At 33.2% G+C, this 20,316-nt stretch overlaps 1 protein-coding gene across 2 annotated transcripts in view; it reads left to right on the top strand.

The window, feature by feature from the left end:
• Positions 1-20,316, top strand: part of ZBBX (zinc finger B-box domain containing) — a 112,500-nt gene that overhangs the window by 79,087 nt on the left and 13,097 nt on the right. For both annotated transcript variants that reach the window (XR_004425573.1, XM_033133959.1), the window contains exons 11-18: positions 2,276-2,385; positions 2,769-2,869; positions 4,126-4,205; positions 5,770-5,909; positions 7,987-8,294; positions 12,317-12,470; positions 13,235-13,351; positions 19,530-19,787. Coding sequence is in view for 1 of the 2 variants with exons in the window: in XM_033133959.1 (XP_032989850.1) it covers positions 2,276-2,385; positions 2,769-2,869; positions 4,126-4,205; positions 5,770-5,909; positions 7,987-8,294; positions 12,317-12,470; positions 13,235-13,351; positions 19,530-19,787 (1,268 nt within the window). In the remaining variant the exon portion in view is untranslated. The remainder of the gene's footprint in view (positions 1-2,275; positions 2,386-2,768; positions 2,870-4,125; positions 4,206-5,769; positions 5,910-7,986; positions 8,295-12,316; positions 12,471-13,234; positions 13,352-19,529; positions 19,788-20,316) is intronic.

Consider the following 20,316-nt stretch of genomic DNA (forward strand, 5'->3'; position numbering starts at 1 on the left):
TTATTTTGTTTTTATATTTCTTTTCTGATTTGGATATAGTAACATTTTTCGTATTTTACATGCAACCGATACATAAGTGTTGATAGATCTTAATAGCTATCTTAATATCTCCAGTAGATCTATTACATGCTAGGAAAGTTTTGTGAAAGAGAGCATACAATTTGGATGCTGAATACTTTAAGCTGAATATTAGCAATTAGCTGGTATTCCCACTCTAATTTCCCTATTTCATTACATTTAATTCCCAGTTCTAGCTGATCATTAGAAGCACCTGGGGCAAGATTTTAGAATACTGATTCTTCAACCCAGCACCAGACAGATATAAAAATCAGTTTATTAAAGGATGGATTTGGCTTTTAAAAAAACATCTTCCCTGGTGATTCTCATGCAAACAGCCTAACACTGATTCACAGAATATTTTTATAACCACTATAACAAGTTTCCTCAATTAATTGGCCAATGTTCTAAATATTTATTTAAAATTTGATGAAAATCTGGTGAGGTAATCCTATTCTAAAAGATATTTCATCTGTTATTTGTGTGGCATGATTTTTTAACAAAGCATTGAAGCCGAGCTCCCAATATCCAGAATGAAGACTTAGTTTGTTGACTAACTAGTTGTTTGTTAATGGGCAAATCACTTAAATCTCTTGATCCACATTTTCTCATTGGCAAAATATTGAGTTTAGAATACATAATTTATAGGGCTCCTTTAGCTCTAATACTTTATTTTCTAAACTCTATAAGTCTTTGATTCAGGGCTTTACTCATCAAATTATATAAGTTTTCACTTCAAGAAAAGTATTTGTATAATACCCTGTTTCCCCCAAAATAAGATCTAGTCGGATAATCAGCTCTAATGCATCTTTTGGAGCAAAAATTAATGTAAGACCCAGTCTTATTTTACTATAATATAAGACTGGGTCTTGTACTATACTATACTAATAATATAATATAATATAATACCAGATCTTATATTAAATTTTGCTCCAAAAGACGCATTAGGGCTGATTGTCCGACTAGGTCTTATTTTTGGGGAAACATGGTAGTACATTTATGTGTATCTATGATTGATTTTTTAATACAGTATATCCCTATTAAACTGGAAAGAGATTCCTGATTATCAGGTGCCAATTTGTCTTTTATATTTACTCTTCAATATTGTCCATCACTTAATTAAATTATGGAATGTAAGATGGCATCCTTATCCAATTTGTTAAGGCACAAAGATGAATAAAATATAAATATTTTGGGGCGTCCTGATATATACATTGCATATATTGGGAAGTATAGCCATAGATTGCTAGGATACTATCAAATTTTTGGTACCTTTACAAATTGCGAGAGGCAATATAGAGTAATGGTATAAACATGGACTTGGGGAGAGACACCTTGGGTTCAAATTCTTCTACATTTACTACCTGAATGACTTTGAATAAGTTGATTAACTTTGTGCTTCAATTTCCTCATCTGTAAAATTAATACTGATTCCTATTTAATGCAACTATTAAGATTTAATGCCCCAAATTAGAACAGAGCCTAGTATATTTTAAGTTTTGTATTGATGTTACTTACTAATATCATTTAGAAGGCCCTGATTTTCATATGGGGACCTCGTGAGCTTGCATGATCTAAAAGAGCTATAGCTACTTTTATTCATGGTTAAAAAGTGACCGTCTCCCCAGTGATTTGGGAATATCCTCTAGAACTGGATGCACAGTCTTGGCCTCTGAGAATCCCTCTGTTCCATTGCCTTCCATATGAGATGGGCCATATCAAAGTTCATTGTTAACTGGGTGATAGATACCACAGTTCCATTCATATCACGGGAGCCTACATTATCACGCTACTGGCTTGTTGGAAGTTTAAAAAAATGTCTTCATGCTCCCTTAGATAATGCCAAAGCTGTGACACAAAACGCACATTCATAAATTAGCTTTCTAAATAGTGTGCTATGTTTAATGGACTTTGTATGTCTTTTGCAAAAACACTAACTTCTATCATAACTTCATTTTTCATCCTAAATGAAAAAAAAACACAACAGTGGGATATGCAATTAAAAAGTCTGTGTGATGTTAATTTGATTTACAAAATTGTTTAAGTAGGTTAAGATTCTGTTATGTAATCATACTTTTCTTCCATGAATTAGAGGTACAGCTATGGTTTTACTATTAATTTTGTAGAGTTACCTATTTGTGACATAAATCAAGATCTTGTCTGGGAAGTTTTAGATAATGTGTGTTAGTCTTTTAATTGATTCTTTCTTGTTTTGTAGAAAACCACAGGAGCAACATCGAAACATGCTACCAGATATATTCATACCTCAGTGTACAACTGCTAGTGAGTCACCATGTTCTCAGCATGAAAATGATGAAGTTAGTAATGGTTAGTTCAGCCTTGATTAGATATTTTCAAATTTATTATTTCAAATTATATACACCAAAAATTAACCAACATCTTCTTTTGGTTATCTTTACTGTATCATTCTCAATTGGGCTATGCATCTTGTATCTCCAGATCAATATCATACACACACTTCTTCCCCTTCTCTAGATTTACTGCGCCTTAATTTAAATAGTTTTATCTAAAAATTCAATGTTAAGAAAATATGTGTTTTTCTTGAACTACGGAAATTGATAGTATTTATACATTTCTTTGGGTGCAAAAGAGGACATTATTATTTTATTGTTGGCTATTTATTTGAAGATAGGAAATTATTAGGTAAGTTATATTCTTTGGTGATATTATTTTCTAATTTTATTTTCTAGTTGAGGAGACCAAGGTACAACACCCAGCTCTTTTTCTGCCAGTAGAAGAATTAAGCTCAGAGAAACCTGAACCATCTCTAAAAATAGTTGAACTGGATGACGTAAGTGCATAATGACCACTCAAATTGTATTAACAAATAGAAAATTCATAATGTATAGTTACAACTATGTATTATTTTGAATAAGATTTCTTTCACAATTCAACATAATTTTTTTTTTTTTTAGTTTCTGGTGTACTAAACAACATAATGATTACACATTTACACCCCTCACAAAGTGATAAACCCCTCAAGTCTACTACCCCTCTGACATCATACATTTAATAGGAAACTTACAAGTGTTTAAATTTAAAGATGCTGATAGTAATAAAACAGTGTTATTTTAATGTAGCAGTAAATTTCTGAATTGATATCATGTCATTTTTTTTTGAAGCCTGTATTATGGGAAATGAAAAGACATTTGACTCTTTTAACCTATAGAAATATAGTTTAGTGTTTATTTAGTTGTTTATGTTACCAGGCTTTTAAACAAAGATTAGTCTCTTATGATATCTATTTAATAAAATTTTTATACATTTGATTTTTGGATGTCATTTAATATTATTTTAATTTAAAGGAAACATATTGTGAATTTAAGGGATTTAGTATAATAATAACTTGAATACAGATCTCCAGAATACAATAAGTAGAATCAGCTAACGCTAGAGCCAGTCAGAGCTTGAGCTCCGAGCTCAAAGTTTAAGTTGTGACAAATTCAGTGTATTTCTGACTTTCTAGTCATCTACTAGCTGAATATACATACCACTTATCCTCAATCTTTATATTACTGTGATGGTCAAATAAAAATACCAGAATCTGGGAAGTACCTCTTTAAATACTAATTTCTTCTTTAGGTTAATAGCTTTTGCTATTAATACCAAGCAACATTTTCTTCTGAATAAATTTAAGCTATTGAACAAATAAATACACACACACATGCATATACTATAGATGTGTACGCTTGTTATTAAATTGTTGATGCATAGACTAAACTTATAATATGTTAGCCAGAGAACTAAAAACATATTTGTCACTAACTTACTTGGCACTGAGTAGTTACAAAATAAGAAACATACGTTGTTATTGTTGATTCTAGGTATGATAGTAGTGATAAAATAACTGAAAGAGCAAATGCTTTCAACAAATATCTGTTGAATTTGTTGTGTTCTCCTAGAACTCATGTTTTATGATGTATATTCAGAGAGCTCATGACATTATTTGTAGAAAGAAAATTCTCTGAATATTACTCATAAGTTAGCTGGTTAATATATATCACATTTATTGAACATACTAATATTATGTAACATGCATTTAATAAGACTCATGATGTGGAAATTGAAGAACCAGGAAATGTCGTGCCTTACAAAGTTGAGTTAGCTGATGCAGACAGTCAACAAAGGTAAGATCTTTCTAATTCATTTCACTACTTATTAAAAAATCAACCATCTCTTAAATGAGAAATTCATGATGTAAAAACAAGTGACTTTAATACCACAGTATATTTTACTGAAACTATGTTTAAATTTGTGTACAATACTAATATTTGTCAACCTTCAATAATTAGAAAACTGTCCATAATGATATGTTTATACTCTTCCCTAATATCTGGGTTATTTAATAGATGCTTCTGAATTTAGGAATTGTTATTACTTGAAATGGCTGACCAAGGCTGATACATTTCATATGATCTGTCTTCTTTTCTCCAAAGATTCTCTTTGAATTTTTCTTACTTTAGTTTGCTGTGAATCCTAGATAAAATAAGTATATTAATGGTTAGTTTGAGAGACAAAAAGAGATTCCAAACTATTGATTACTTCCTAGGTAGATTTTACTGTGTGATAAATTAAATAAATGAATTATAATGGTTCACTCTCTTTTTGTAGAATTTTGTCATTTCCAAATGAAAAATAATATCTAGCTGTATTTGTTAGTAATGTTAAAAATTACTCCAAGTTGCCTTTGCTGTTGAAACTTTAGCTAAGATTTTAGTGTTTTGACTACAAAGTATTAAATTGGCTAAACAGCGGAATAAAGTTCCTATTAAGTAGCCTCTATACCAATTATTTGTTTATACGTATATGTTCAGATCGAGTTAGGTCCCTGTCAGCATTTGAGAACAGTGATGGGCCTAAGTGATGTTCTCACATCTGAAAAGCCCGTGTTTGGACACATAGACCTACATACCAGCAGCAAATGTCTTCTGACATTTGACATTTTGATGGAAGGCAGGAGACTACCTTCCAGTCAGCAGAGAAGAGGTTTATATCCACTACTATATCCCTAAGGAAATGTATGGCATTTCTGCTTGCTAATGTGATTCTTTTATAGATCTTACCACAAATCTTTGCTTTGACCTCCATATATGATATTAGAGAAGGCACAGAAAGTTACTGATCGCTGTTTGGCAATAGTTTTGCATCTTGGGTTTCAAGGTCCCCATAGAGCTTTTTATTTTCTAAGAAAGATCATAAAGAATAATAAGTGATACAAGGTGGCATTTTTGGTTAAGCAGAATACATGAGTTTTTATGATGCCACTACGTAGAGCTTACCTATATAGGTATTATTAAATATGTTATTCAATTCATAGAAAATGTTATTTGTAACTGGGCTTGTATATAGTAATCATCATTTAAAAATGAAACACAAATTCCACAAATTGATTTTTGGAAGAAAGAATAGAAGGAAACTTAGTTCAGAATATTTTTAAAAAGAAACTTTCAATTGAAATTTTGTAGGTTGATCAGATTTGATCCAGTTACCCATTTCCTTTAAGTTAATAATACTATTTAGTTACATGTAGTTTAGAATGTGTACATAGCAAGATTAAAACAAATATTAATGTGAATATCCCTGTTCCAACTTAAGCTTTTACTATACTGGTTTTAATAAGGTGGGACTTTTGACTTTTTAACATATTGTTTCTTCCAACTCTTTTCTTTTACTTGTCCATAAACCTGAAAGTTACACATTTCATGATTACCAGAATGCTTTTCTGTATGAAAATCACATCTATCAACATAATGTTTTCACTAAGGGAAAAACAGATTTCTTACATCTTCATCTGAGCAGCAGCTCTTCTTATTGTGAAGATAACTCAAAAGGTAACTTTTTTTTTGTTGCTTGATGTTATTAACAAAAAATGTTAGCAATTTAATAAAAACAATAGGTAATGCTGTATGTAAAATTTTTGCCTATTATGCTGTTCATTTTAAACCCCCAAAAATTGGTACTCAGAAGAAAACTGGTTGAAAAATAAACCCACATGGGATTTTTTCCCCCCTGATTCTGTTGGATTTTGTACGTAGACAATCCTGTCGTCTGTGAACAAAATCAGATTTAATTCTTTTTTCTTAATCTGTATACTTTTAAATTTTCTTTTCTTGTTTTATTGCATTAGTTAGACCTTCTAGCTTGGTATTGAAAAAGAGTGGTAAGAGGGGACGTCCTATCCTTGTTCCTGATCTTAGGGGAAAAGGTTCTAGTTTCTCGTCATGAAGTATGATGTGAAATATATGTTGTTGTTTGTTGTTGTTGCTGATAGTCTTATTAAGTTGAGGAAGGTCCCTTTATTTCTAGTTCTCTGAGAGTTTTTGTCTTAAATGGGTGTTGGAATTTGTCATGCTTTTTCTGCATCTATTGATATGACTCTGTAATTTTTCTTCTTTAGCATGTTGATGTGACAGATTAGATTTATTTTTGAATGTTGAACCAAGACATCTAATTTTTATAACTTAACAGGGCTTCCAACGAATAGACTAAATCATACCTGTGCTTTCTACATCACACTTGAAACATTATTAAAAGGCAGTTTTGTCACCTTTTCAACAGCGATAGAGCCTAATGGAATTTTGCAACCTTGAAAAAATATTGTAGAGGTTAGTTGTGAACATTTACGTATAAGAAATGGTATCTATTTGTGCCAACCAAAAAAATCAGGTAATTTCTATTGACGTTTAGAAAGAAAGCACAGCATTATTGTGGAAGTTTCCCTACATTGAAGAGCCTTAATAAAGTTTTTCTTATAAAAGTATTTCAATGACATAGATGTTATTGTGTTTCTCATAGTACTTGTGCAATTTGAGAGGTAATAGTTGTTGGAAGTGGAACTTCTAAATACTGTGTGTAATTGCCAAACTGTATAAACATTTGATTGTGACAAGTAATTCCTTTGGACTGCAAAGCAGAATTTACATTACTGGAGATTATTTTAGTCATAGACTCTGCTATTTTACATAGTCTATTTATAGAGATAAGCTATTTATATTGGAAAGCGAATAAGGGATTATCAGATGAATCTGTATTTAATCTAGATAATGGTATACTTGTATACATTTTTATTTAAAAGGAAATCAATGTGGTACAAAAATTGTTAAATAATTTTTTTCTTCAGAAAATCTAGACCAATGTTTCAGATCCCTAGCTGTACATTATAATCACCTGGAGAAGTTGGTGGAGGGAAACAAACAAACAAACAAACAAACGGCAATTACACATAGTGCTTGAGTCCCTCCCCCCAGCATCTGGTTTGGGGTCGGGCCCATACACTGACAATTTTAAAGAGTTATCTTCAATGATTCCATTGTGTAGCCAGGTTGAGACCAGTGACTTAAACCAAGTGATTTATTAAAGGCAGACTTAGTGAGGTGGTGACCAATATAACCTTACTTATTTTATAGCTTTTCAGAGTCAGGTGTCCCCGCTTAATCATTGTGTGTGTCCCTCTCTGTTACTCTTTTATCTGGGAGATTTCCCTTGACCCTCTCCTCAACAGTAGGCATACGAACGAAAGGAGGCAACGCGGAAATCAGGTTCCCTCCGCATTATTTCTCATAAATTGCGGTTGTAAAACTTGAGTGGGAGAGGATGTAGGAAAGTGGGAATTGAACCAAAGCCTAAATAAAAATGTACATAGACTTTAAAATTTCATTACGAAATAAAATCTTTCCTCCTTCCATTAGCATAGTTCATTAAGGTTTAAATGCATACGTATATTATGATCATCATTTCTGAACATAAGCGTAGTGAAAGTATTCTAACCCTGAGAAATCACTAAAGAAATGTTGATAATATAGTGTTTATTGATACAGGTTTACACCACAGAACATTTGGTTTGTCAACAGATTAATCAACTTGTTTAAATTTACTTATTTAACTTTTATAAATGTGTGTTTTCAACAGCAGGGACTTCAAACGTAAAATACGACAACATTGTGGAATCTGAGGTTTATTCTCCTGCTGTTGAAAAATTAGAAGAAAGCAGCTCTCTTGAAAGACATTGCAAAGAGAAATGTATAGATATGGAAAGTAATCAAAAGTCTGATGATTCCTACATATCACTTGCAAGCAAAGGTTCTTTGCCAAGTGTTGATTTAGAAATACCTTACATTAAGGAGACATTATCTCAAGACATTGATGAATTTGTCGAATTTAGCGATCTGCACGAGAGGACAGACTCTGAAGACTCAAAAACTATGAAGTCCTCACTGGTAAATCTCTATTATGTTTATTATATTAAAAATTTATAAGCAACATTATAAGAAAATCTTATATTGACACAATATATTCTTAAATGTTACTTTTTATTGAAGTTAAAATATGCTACCTTATATTATCAGGAGGTAGTTGAAGATTGACTTGTATGGGAAAGAATGTTAATGACTTACAGAACAAATTCTAATATGGTAAATGCCATTATAATATATGGTTTCTATAACAAATCATACTTTAAGGTCCATTCATGCACCAGAGTAAGAGTGTTGTTACTTTTCTAAATAAAATTTGTTATTATGAAAAAATTAGTATAATAAATTCTTTCTGGCTGTTTTACTCTATAGTCACTGGTTAAAATGAAATAAAGGCAGATACGTAGATAGAATCAGTTTTTGTGGCTTAATGAAATTATAGGTTTTAAAGGTAATTCCTTCAGACTAATAAGGAAATAGGGGTGTAGTTTTTGTTTCTTCTTAGAGGGAAAAAAAGGTAAAGTAGCTCATTATTGCATTATTGCCAAATTTTAAAACAATATTTGAATAACTGTTTTACATACTAAAATTCTTAAGTAACCGTGACTGTGAACAATGAACTCTTTGGAAACTGGGAAAATTAAATGTTAAATTTTTTGGAAATTGGGACGTCATACGTTTTAACAACCCTTTAAAGTCATTCAAAATGAATCTCCATGTGCCTAAACTGAAGGCTGGACCAAAAGAGTTGAAGACTAAATATTGAGCTGCTGCTACTTTTGCTTGGGGACTGGATTTCTGTGCCCACCTTATGACAGTTCTCATTCCTTTCTGAAGTGAGAAACTGTAACTGAGACTCTGCAAAACCTTAGATCCTTCAAAGTTTGCTCAGTCACTGAAGGACTTCACCAGGGGACATACAGGGTCTGACAATTAAGTTGGCGAACCTGTTGCAATGATGTTGCTAACCTTTTTTGACATCAGAGGGATTATTCATTATGAATTTGTACCAACTGGACAAACAGTTAACCAATTCACTACTTGAAAGTGCTGAAAAGGCTGCATGAAAATGTTAGATAACCTGAACTTTTCGCCAGTAATTTATGGCGATAACCTGGACTTTTCGGAAATAATCATGATGATGCACCAGCTCACACGGCACTGTCTGTGAGGGAGTTTATAGCCAGTAAACAAATAACTGTATTGGAACACCCTCCCTACTCATCTGATATGGTCCCCGATGGCTTCTTTCTTTACCCGAAGATAAAGGAAATATTGAAAGGAAGACATTTTGGTGACATTCAGGACATCAAGGGTAATATGACGATAGCTCTGATGGCCATTCCAGAAAAAGAGTTCCCAAATTGCTTTGAAGGTTGGATTAGGCGCTGGTGTCAGTGCATAGCTTCCCAAGGGGAGTACTTCAAAGGTCACCTTAGTAATATTCAGAAATGAGGTATGTAGCACTTTGTCTAGGATGAGTTCGCAAACTTAATTGTCAGACCTCGTACATATTCACAGAAGAAAGAAGATGAAAAGAAACTGATTTCTGTGGGGGTTCTGGGCCAGGTCAATAAAATATCTAACTTGAAAAATAGAAATCTTGGGCTTTCACTTAGTATAGGTTTGAAGCTTGAATATACATTTCTCGTTTGGTATCTCCAAGCCACAAAATTAACATTAATGTTAATCTATCTATTTATACCCAAATGTATCTGGCAGAAGTAAATCCCAATCTCTTCTAAAAAGTAATCCCCACAATTTAGGCAATAAAATATTCCCAAAAAGAAAGCCCCACTACAAATGAGCTACTTCTACCCTCTCCTGATGAAGAAAATGATCATAGATTGAATTTCAACAAACAGAACAAACAAGAACTCTAATTTTCCAATTGCCATGGGGCATCATGAAGAGGGCTAGATGACACCTGCACATTCAGTATCCTGTGTCATAGGAGAGGAATCCTGAGCATAGAAAACCCAATTCTTTTATATTTGTTGTAAGCCTATCTGACTTTTGTCCTAGAGGAGACATTATCTTCTACAACCTAATTAGAGGCACTTGGCAAAACTTCAGATACATACACTGTAGTAGTTCATATATTAATGGAAAGCAGTGTAGCAGTCAGAACTACTTTTATTAACAAGGATACATCTCAAAAATATGTTAATTAAATATAAAAGAGTAAATCAAGTCTGATAGTATTTTTGGAAGCATTTTAGACAATTGTAATATCTTATGGACACATTCAGATGTAATAATAGTCAAAAACATTATTTGGATAGAATACGTCAACTTTAATGAAATAGTACAATTAGCTCTCTCTATAAAGACATATGTGTATATTTGGCATAGAAATCTGAAGCAAATCTTTTAAATTACTGATATCAAATTGTGTGATCAAAGTGTATTATGTGTGTTGATATATCTACATATTCAAAGTATTTCATAATTAAAACTGGAATGCTGAAAAGCTTCTAATCATATCTTGATCCTTTATGCAACTATTATAAAAAATATGGTAAATGATTACATCATAGAGCACAGTGCTTTATAAATAGTGGTAGAATCTACTTCCTTTTCATCCCTAATGACTGCACATTAACTGTTTTTATTCTCCTCCTGCCCCTGTAGAAGCCATTCCCTGAGCAGAAACTACTTAAAATTCTGTTGTGCTCCAGTAGAAAATACAAGAGTAAGCAGGAGGGGCAATTTTTAGCAGTGGCATTACTAAACTTCCAAATTGAGTGTAAGACAGTTCATTTTGCTCTTCAGTTTTCAGAAATTGGGTTCTTTATAATGGTGGAAGCTCCTATGGAATTAAGTACCAAGTTGTAGATAGAGCAGCAGTGGTGAGTTAGGGTCAGGTGCCGAAAGAGCGTGGACAAGTCAGGGGCTCTTGATTCTGGTTCTGAAATTACTAATAGTTAACTTTGTGAATTTGGGGAAACAAACAAACACTCTCTCACTATTCTTATCTGTCTATCAAGGCTTTGAAAAACCCTTCCAGATTTGCTATTACTATCTAATCCAAATATGTGCTTCACTAGAGCTGAAGGGTTTCTGTAAATTGGTTTCAGTGTCTGGGAGAGCCAGTGAAGCTGTCATGGGTAGAATGGACTTAGACTTGTCTTTGAAGGAGATAATTTATTGATCACTAACTAGGTTGTATATTTTTTACCATTTATATGACTTATAAATTTTAATAGAGTTACAGTTTTCTCTGTGTTGGTTACTGCCTTGAACATTTGGATTTGGGCATTAATTCGATCTAGTAGGAAAATTTTTCATTACTGATGGACACTCTGATCATATTTTAAGCCTGTCTAGATTTCTCACTTCTGAATCTCTCTAGTCTGTTTCCTACTAGACTCATGTATTTTTTAAATCCCATTTATATTCTCCCCGAGGAGGAAAGCATATAAAACAATGAATTCATAGGGTGATGGGATAAACCTAGGTATCAAGTCAGCCAGGCCTATGTTCAAAACATAGGTCTGCTAGTTTCTAGCTATATAATAAACTTCTCAAGTTACTTAGCTCGCTTTTGCCTCAGTTTCCTACTTATATATTTGCTTTATGATGGGCATTTTGTTAATATGATTTTGTCTATGACCATGGTTGAACCTGATTTATTCCAATTGATACTTACTTTCATCTTTGAAATTATTTTATATATAGACCAAGACATTAGTCCAGAAGCATAGCATATGGGAGAGATTCTGTTTTCCAGAGTAATGTATGTGCAAAGACATTGAGGAAAGAAAATAAAGGAAAGAAAGGAAAAAGAAAACGTTATATTGTTTCATGAACTTCTGTCTTCCTTAGATTGATGGCAACTTTCAGATAATTACTGTAAATATGGTTTATATATTTCTCAGAACCTACCGTATATATGTTTTGTTATTATTTATATTTCCACTACTAGAACTTTCATTTGATGAGGGCAGAATCCATTCCAAGAACATAGTAGGTACTCAATGAATGAATGTTTTGTTTTGTGTTGATAAGATAAACTTAATTTTGTTGAATATTTTGTTTCCTAGTTGTTACAAGAAATAGCCCTCAGAAATAAGCCTATAACTGAAAAATATCAAGGACTTGAAAGATTCTTTGTTTTTGATAAAAATGAAAGACTCAACTTACTTCCTTCTAATAGCTTAGAACGCAGCTATTCCAGTACTAGGATTACAACTGCAGGTAAATGAAATCAGATGGCCTGTGGATCAACCTAACAATTCTCTGACACATTTTTTTAAGCAGTTTGTCGTCATCTTAGGAAATACTGGGCAACTCTGTTCAACAAATAAAATCATTTTATTCTCTAGTTGAAATTATTAACGTTGTGTGAGTTGCCACATATTTATATTGAAGGCGTTATTAGAATGAGAGATAAGATGACTATAAGAAGACTGGAGAGAGATTACATTTAGAATTTAGAAATATGGCCCTTACTAAACTGCAACATAAAAATTATTTGAATCACTTTATTAGCTGTCATGTATGGTATGATGATTCTTAAACATCATATTACAAGCAAATCTCAAAATCTTAGGATCTGTGAGATTTCTGAGATATATCTGTAATTTCCTTTTGAAATTAGGTTTCGATGTCACGTATACTCTTATGTTTCCTATGTATTCAAATGTCTTTATTCATATACAGACTATCATACTTTATGGTATGTGGTTATATAATTTCTAAAATACTTGTTTCTATTCAAGACTGTGTGTGTAATATCTTTGTAATTTCGAGTTTATTTTTTCTTTTTATTAAGCTACATGAATCAAATGGTGTTAATTGTGTAATTATGAGGTTTTATTTTTCGAAATATATATAACACTGTTACAAATGTTCCTTATTTAGGTAAATATTATCCAGTAAGACAATAAATATAATAAAGCAATAACATGAATTTCTCTCCTTTTAAAAATGTATATTATTTTATGATTTTTCTATTTCAGGAAACAGAGAATGGATCCCAGACGATAGCATAAGTGCATCTGCTGACAGTGCAGTTGCCTCATATGTTCTGCGGAACGTCCAGAACCCATCATCAAGTAGAACCCAGCAAAATATAGGTAAGGTGGACTGTAAGAACACAGTGCCATGTCGCTGGCTCACGTTGTTTATTAGGTGGTCTTGCAGCAGTTTACTAGCCACCTAAAAATTAGTTGTTGCAGTTTTATAATTTAAACTGAATCATTATAACTTTCTGTCCTGGATGTTCCTTCCCAAACCAAAAAGAAAAAAACTAAAACAAAAACAAAAATGAAACCCTAGAGTAGTCATTATTTCTCTCCAAAAACCCAAGTTATATTTATTCTTAGTTATTTTCTGGAGCAATGCATTAGAGAATGATATTTTTAACATCTCAGGACATGGTGTATATTTTGAACAATCCTCAGACAATACACACTCAGTTTCATTACACTCTTAGGAAACAGTGTTTCTATATTAGGTGTTGCTGTTCCTCCACTTGGTTAATATGATGGCCAGACATAGCCCTTGGTGAAAGGAATGGCTGAGGTTAAGATTGCTGTTTGTAGCCTTGGGAGAGACACTTCCATTCTAAACCTAACACTGAATGTGTTAAGCCTGGGATCTTGATTTAGTTCATTATCTTCATTGTCTAACCAAAATAATTACAAGATTTTCTATAGGATAACTCTATTGACATGTTGAATGTTTGCTGTAATATTTTCCTAGTGAGTGTATACAGAGGATTTTGACATCATTAGAGTCAGTATTATTATTAGGTCATTATTGTTATCCAATAACACCTGCTAAAGTAGGTTTGCTTTGGCTGAATTTCGCATGAAGTTGCAGTAGATGCTAACAAATTGAGGCCGTTCAGCACGGATATGCTGAGTATGTGGGCACTGTGCTGGGCCTGGGCGAAGAGGGATGCATATGTCATGTTCCCTGATCTTCTGGAGGAACACTTGACTAAGGGGGCTGTTTGCTTTTGTTTGAGGGTCACCTTCAAGCCAGAAACTTAATTACATAGGATTTGTCTAGATAGGTAAGATTCTATGTTTCTCTTGCTTTATCTAAAAGATTATGTGTTTCTCTTGTTTTATCTAAATCCTGTGATTACAGCTGCTAGACTAGATTAGATACTTTCCTTATGTATTTATGTTGCAAAACTGTCAGATATAAGAGGTTTTTCTTTAGTGGAAAAACTATCCATTTATGTTACATGTTTTTGCCTCTATAGTTAGATACCTATTCTCATATCAAAGTTTAGAGCCACTTCAAAAATTCTGGTTGTTTCCTTCTGAGGCTTTCAAAGGAATTGTTTTAAGTTACTGTATGATGAAACCAAATTCACATACATGTATACTAGGACTAATCTCTAATAGCCAAATGCCTTTAAGTATCAATTTGGAATGGTCAGATGATATCAATAAATTACTATAAAACACATTTGTGAGAGCACCTACTTTAGGCCAGGCACTGTCAGACACTGGTGATACAAAATGAGTCCTAAATCCTGTAGCCTGAGGGTTTAGGGTCCAGTGCAGAGGTTCCCAAACTTCCAGGGAGCATAATTGGCTAGGAAACACTTTGTAATATGCTTTCTCCACCTTACTCTTAGAGATTCTGATTCATTAAGGCTGAGATAGGATTCAGGAATTTGTATTTATTTTATCAAGAACTTCTTCTTATGCTGATGTAGTAGTCCAAAACTCATACATTGAGAAAACTGCTCCGTGGATAGTAAACACACAAATGATACCATAGGTTTTATAAAAGGACTATAAGTAACGTACTTTTGGAGATTGACATGTAATTAATAATATAGTACATGTGATCAGTTATAATAGACATTAAGTTTGTGTGCAGTCTTTTAGGAATGAAAATGATGAAATAATTGCTACTGAAAGTATAGATATGCAAGGTGTTAGAGATTAGGTGACATGTCAGCTGAATCTTGAAGAATTCATAAGATTTACCAGTTAGGGGCTGTATGGACATAAATGGCTTTATATCTGTGGCCTGAAATAAAATAAAAATTTTCTGGCTATGCCATAATTTATGGAAATCTTATATTCTGAATTGATGCCAGTATGGAAAGGAATTCCTATTACTGTACAGTTTTTTTTGTTAATTTATGAATGTAAAAATGTGATAGTTATAAATATATGTGTGTAAGTCCATTGAATTTACCCACCCTCTGTGGAAACCTACTGCTATCTCCTCTCCCACCATCTTCCCGGCTCTGTACTCTGTACATGGCAACATCCTGCAAACGTGGAGAAATCTGAAACTGAGAGTCATAGTCATCTTGACTCTCTCCCCTACCACATCCTATTTATCCCTGGATCCTGCTGATTTCATCTCTAAAATCGACCCCAAATGAAACCACTTCTATCTTTACTGCTCAAGATGAACCCAAACCAGTTGTCCGTCATCTTCCACTTGTCTCCCCAGAATTCACTTTTGCCTCTCTCCAAAACATGTTCCTATGATTAATTTCTATCAAATGCTACTATTTATAGTCAGTGAGTGAACTGTTGATATTTGTAGTCATAAAATTGTTTGTAATTTATAGGGAGTGAATCATATTTTCGGTCAACTTAAACCATAGATTTCATCATGCCAATCTTCGGCTTAAAAGCATCCCATCGCTTCTTGGAGAAGACAGAAAAAACATTATATTCCTTACTATGCCTCACACAGCAGTACCTGTGCTGGCACTGCCGATCGCTCCTAACTGTAGCTTTTCTCCCACCTTGCAGCCCACGGGCCTTTTCTGTTCTTAGACCACATTCTTACCTTACTTCTCAGCTTTGAAATTTGCTCTTCCCTCTCTCCCAGGATATTCTGAAGCTTCCATCTCCATCTTGAACTTTTTCATATAATCGATTCTTTCCCATTATTCAGCCTTAGCTCGGATGCCACCTCCTTAGAGAGGCCATCCTATGTGTTTACTACTGGTCTCTTAAGTCCCTTAATCACATTTACCATCTTTTATCTTTCTTAGAGAATCTACCACTAAATAACATTATTTTTATTTACTTGTTTTCTCCTTACGCCACCTTCATTGGAAAGAAAGCAAGGGACTCGCCTATCCTGTTCAATAGTGCGTCCTCAGGGATGGAACGGGGCCTGGTACATTGTAATTACTTAGGAAGTGTCTCTGAATGAGTGAGGCAGGATAGCAGGACTGTGTGTTAGCTTGGAGTGAGACCTGAGCTTAGGGGCAAGGTCTCCTTCACTTTTGAATACCCAGATCCTGGCACAGTGCCTGGCAGTTTTAGGATTCGACAAAGGAGTTTATAATTGAATTGAATTGGGTGTTAATTTATAGGTTCTCAGAGTTGGAGGGGATTTCAGACATCATTCTGTCCAACTGTTTAATTTTCCTGGTGAGATACAAATTGTCATGTCTCAGCTCACAAGCTAATTTCTAATTCAGTGAGATTAGACAATAAGGTCCTTGTTTCCCAGTTTAGCATATTTTTTTCCACTAAACCATGCTGCTAAATAAAATTTACATGTAAGTTTCAAGAACTCTTAGAAACTATATTTCTATTTTTTTAATGTATAAATTCTTAGCAATTTACACAGTGGAGCAAGGATATCAGTAGACAATATTTTGCCACCTTTATTCAACTATAAAATCTTAGGTCCTTTGATCAGAAAGGTATTTGTTATTGAAACATTGTGCAAAAAGCAGGTTACTCTGATTATGCTTCATCAGTTCTAATTTATAATTAGAACAGCAACAATTATTGTTGTATTAAATATTATTCAATGAGTGATTCAAAGTTTTCATATTCTTATCATCATTCTTGTGCTCATTAATGAGGACTCTTCTATTTTATCTTTCAAATATTTGTCATGGTTTCATTAGTAATCATAGAGTATATATTATTTAGCTAATACTAAGGACAGTTTATTTTGTTATATTTAAAGTGTAACTGTGATGAGGGTTAATCTGTAATTTCCTAAACTGATGGCACAAGTTACTCCTAAAGTAATTTGTTATGCTTATAATCTACAAACTGGACTTTAAAAAAAAATGATGGAATGATCTCTTCAGTACTAGCATTTTTCATTAGTGCCAGTTTTAACTGTGTTTTAAATCTTAACCCTAGCAGTAACATTTATTAATGTTACAATAAACATCAGAGAGAATGAACACTTACCTACATGAATAAAATAAACGAATAAAACCATGGACCAAATTGGAGCATCTTCTATCTCTTTCGATGTGCTGGTTAGTCTAAATTATGCTTTGAACATATTTCCATTCAGAAAGATGGTCTGTGTCTTTGTTGTGTGCTAGCGTAAGTCTCATCATCCCTGGTGTACTTTTTTTTTTTTCTCAATTGGGATCAAGTAACCTCAAATACTGTGACAACTAGAGGTTGTTACAGGATTTCAGCAAGTGTTTGTGCTCTCCTGAATCTTCTGAAGGACATCTACATTATGATAGCATTTTCTTACCTCATTATTTATCTAGGTTGGCAGAAGTCCGTTCTTGCTAATAACATCTTTCATTTGTTTGTTTTATTTTTAAAAAAAGTTCCAAATACTTATAAATTTTACTTGACTGAGATACAGCACAATACAGATAGAAGGGTGTGGTTTTCTCAGTAGATGTGGAAGTTTTGATTTTTGTGGTTGAATTACTGTTACACTCACTGACCTGTTCTATTACTGTTCCTACTACTGCTTTATTATGGAGGAATGGCAAGTTGCTTTGCTGGGTGGCTATGAATAAAATATTGATTCTTTACATATTACAGGAAAAGGGAGAAGTCATTTCCAAATTCTTGCCATTAAAATATTTCTTAGGGATATTTATATTTATTTTTCTTAAAACACAGGCACATTTTTTGTCAGTTATTTTTCTTCAGAATTATCTCTGAGCACAAACAGACACAAAAGGTCAGGATCTTAATTTATTCATAATTTCATTCCAAGAAAAATTGTTTTCAAAATTGATTTCTGAAATTTTCATTAAAATTGATGCCCTTTGGGACTTACCTTAGTCAGTTTTAATTGCTTAAATAATTACACACTGCATTAGGATTCTTCTTAGGATACTAGCTACATGCAAAGTAGATCTTTAATGTTTAACCAAAAAAAAAAAAAAAGGCTAACTCAATGGTTATTAAATGTTTAATACATGACAACTGCCTATAGCCACTCTTCTGAATTTTATATTTTCCTTTGAGCCAATATTTTGGGAATAATGCTGTATGGCATATGTTCAGTCAAATCATAATTTTTATGATAATGACGACAGCACTTCTCTAACAAATTCATTGTTTGACACAAAACCAATTTGTGTTAAGGGAATGCAAATTTATAACATAAATCATTCATATTTAATGTAAATATAGTCATCTAAGTCAGATCAATGAATCAGTACACTAAAACCTTTACCTGTGCTATGCATTTCTAAATGTGTACCTTGAAAATTCCCTCTATTAAAGAATCTTGGAGCAATACCAAATTAAAATTAGTGATGTTGTATTAGTGTAAGATTTGAAGAGATTTTTTTTTCCTACTATGAATGAAACACACATGTTGAAGAAACCAACTAAATGAACCTTGAGATATATCAAGATAAAGCGGTGACTGCACTATTAGAACAAAGTAATAACCTGAGTTATAGCTGTGCTTCTGGAACTTTTCTACTGAAGCAGTAGAGAGTGAACTCATATTTAGGAAAATCAGAGATGTGATCTCAATTTCTTTAAACCCTATGTTTTTGTTTGTTTGTTTGTTTTTTAATATGTATACTAGCCTATTTTGTTTCCATATTTTTTTCTAATATAAGAATAAATTACATGCCATCAGGTAAAATTGGTTCACTGGGGAGTAATACCATGTTTATCCTATGGGTTTTTCTCTTACAAGGCACTGTGTGGTATTGTCCTAGAATTTAAGTAACGTGGCACAGCAGTTGGTTATGGGAAAGTCCATAAGACTGAGTGCTGGATTAGTGTGGAATTCACTTAGTTTACAGATGATTTGCTTTAGTTAAAATTAGTTTATCTTTTTCTAAGAAAAATTTAGGAGAAAATAACCCAGAAGTGTTCTTTATGACATGGTAAAAGTAATTTGGGATCAATAAATTGTGATAAACTAATATGGATGATAATCCAAAATTCATTTTTTCATAAATTCTGTTGCATAACTGCTCTAAATTTTAGGGTGGTGGTATTTTGTATCTTTAAGCACTCATTCGGAATTTCAAAAAGAGCTGACTTAAAAAGTTTGTATTTTTCATTTTAGGCCAGACATCACAGAGACCTTCAACAGCAAATTTGCCACTTCCTAACTCTGTTAAAAGAAACTCCAGTTGCCCTTCCTCCTCTCATCCTCGATCAAGAAGTGCAGCCGCTCCATCATTATTTAGAGCTGCTTCTGAAATTTCCAAAATTGAATATATCGACATGACTGACCACAATGAGCCTTCCTTAGACAGCGCTGCTGATCAACAAACCTTAGACAGTTTGCAAAAAGAATTAAATGTGCTGAGAAATCTTTCAGGTAATGCTGTTTTTTTCACTGCAGACAATGTTAACTCTGCCTTCTTACTGATTCTTCATATTGTGTTCCAAGAAAACAAGCTAGCAAACACAAAAGCCTTTCCCTTTTCCTCTTTGAGCTATAGATTTTTGTGTCTGTTTTCTTGGATATTCCCTGGTGTCACCCTGAAAATGTTATGTGTGGATGCCAACCACACTAGAGACAGTGTTCCTTAGCCCACATAATACACAGTTAAATTGTATTGCAGAGGAATCTTTATGTGGACAGAGTTCTTTTCTCCTTTCTACAAAACCTCTGAGTGCTTTATGTCTATAGCTTTAGGAGAGCTGCCACCCAGCACTGTTGTTGGAGAATTTAGCTGTTAGACTTCTTAAAGCAGTGTTTCTCAAACTTCAACGTGTACACAAAGCCTCCGGGTATCTTGTTAAAAATACAGATTCTGACTCAGGCTGTCTGGGGTGGGGTCCGGAGATTCTTCTACACATCCAACAAGTACCCAGTTAATGCCAGTGCTGCTGGTTGGCAGGGC

The sequence above is a fragment of the Rhinolophus ferrumequinum genome, chromosome 2, assembly GCF_004115265.2.
Source record: "Rhinolophus ferrumequinum isolate MPI-CBG mRhiFer1 chromosome 2, mRhiFer1_v1.p, whole genome shotgun sequence".
In the NCBI taxonomy this organism is placed as follows: Eukaryota; Metazoa; Chordata; class Mammalia; order Chiroptera; family Rhinolophidae; genus Rhinolophus; species Rhinolophus ferrumequinum.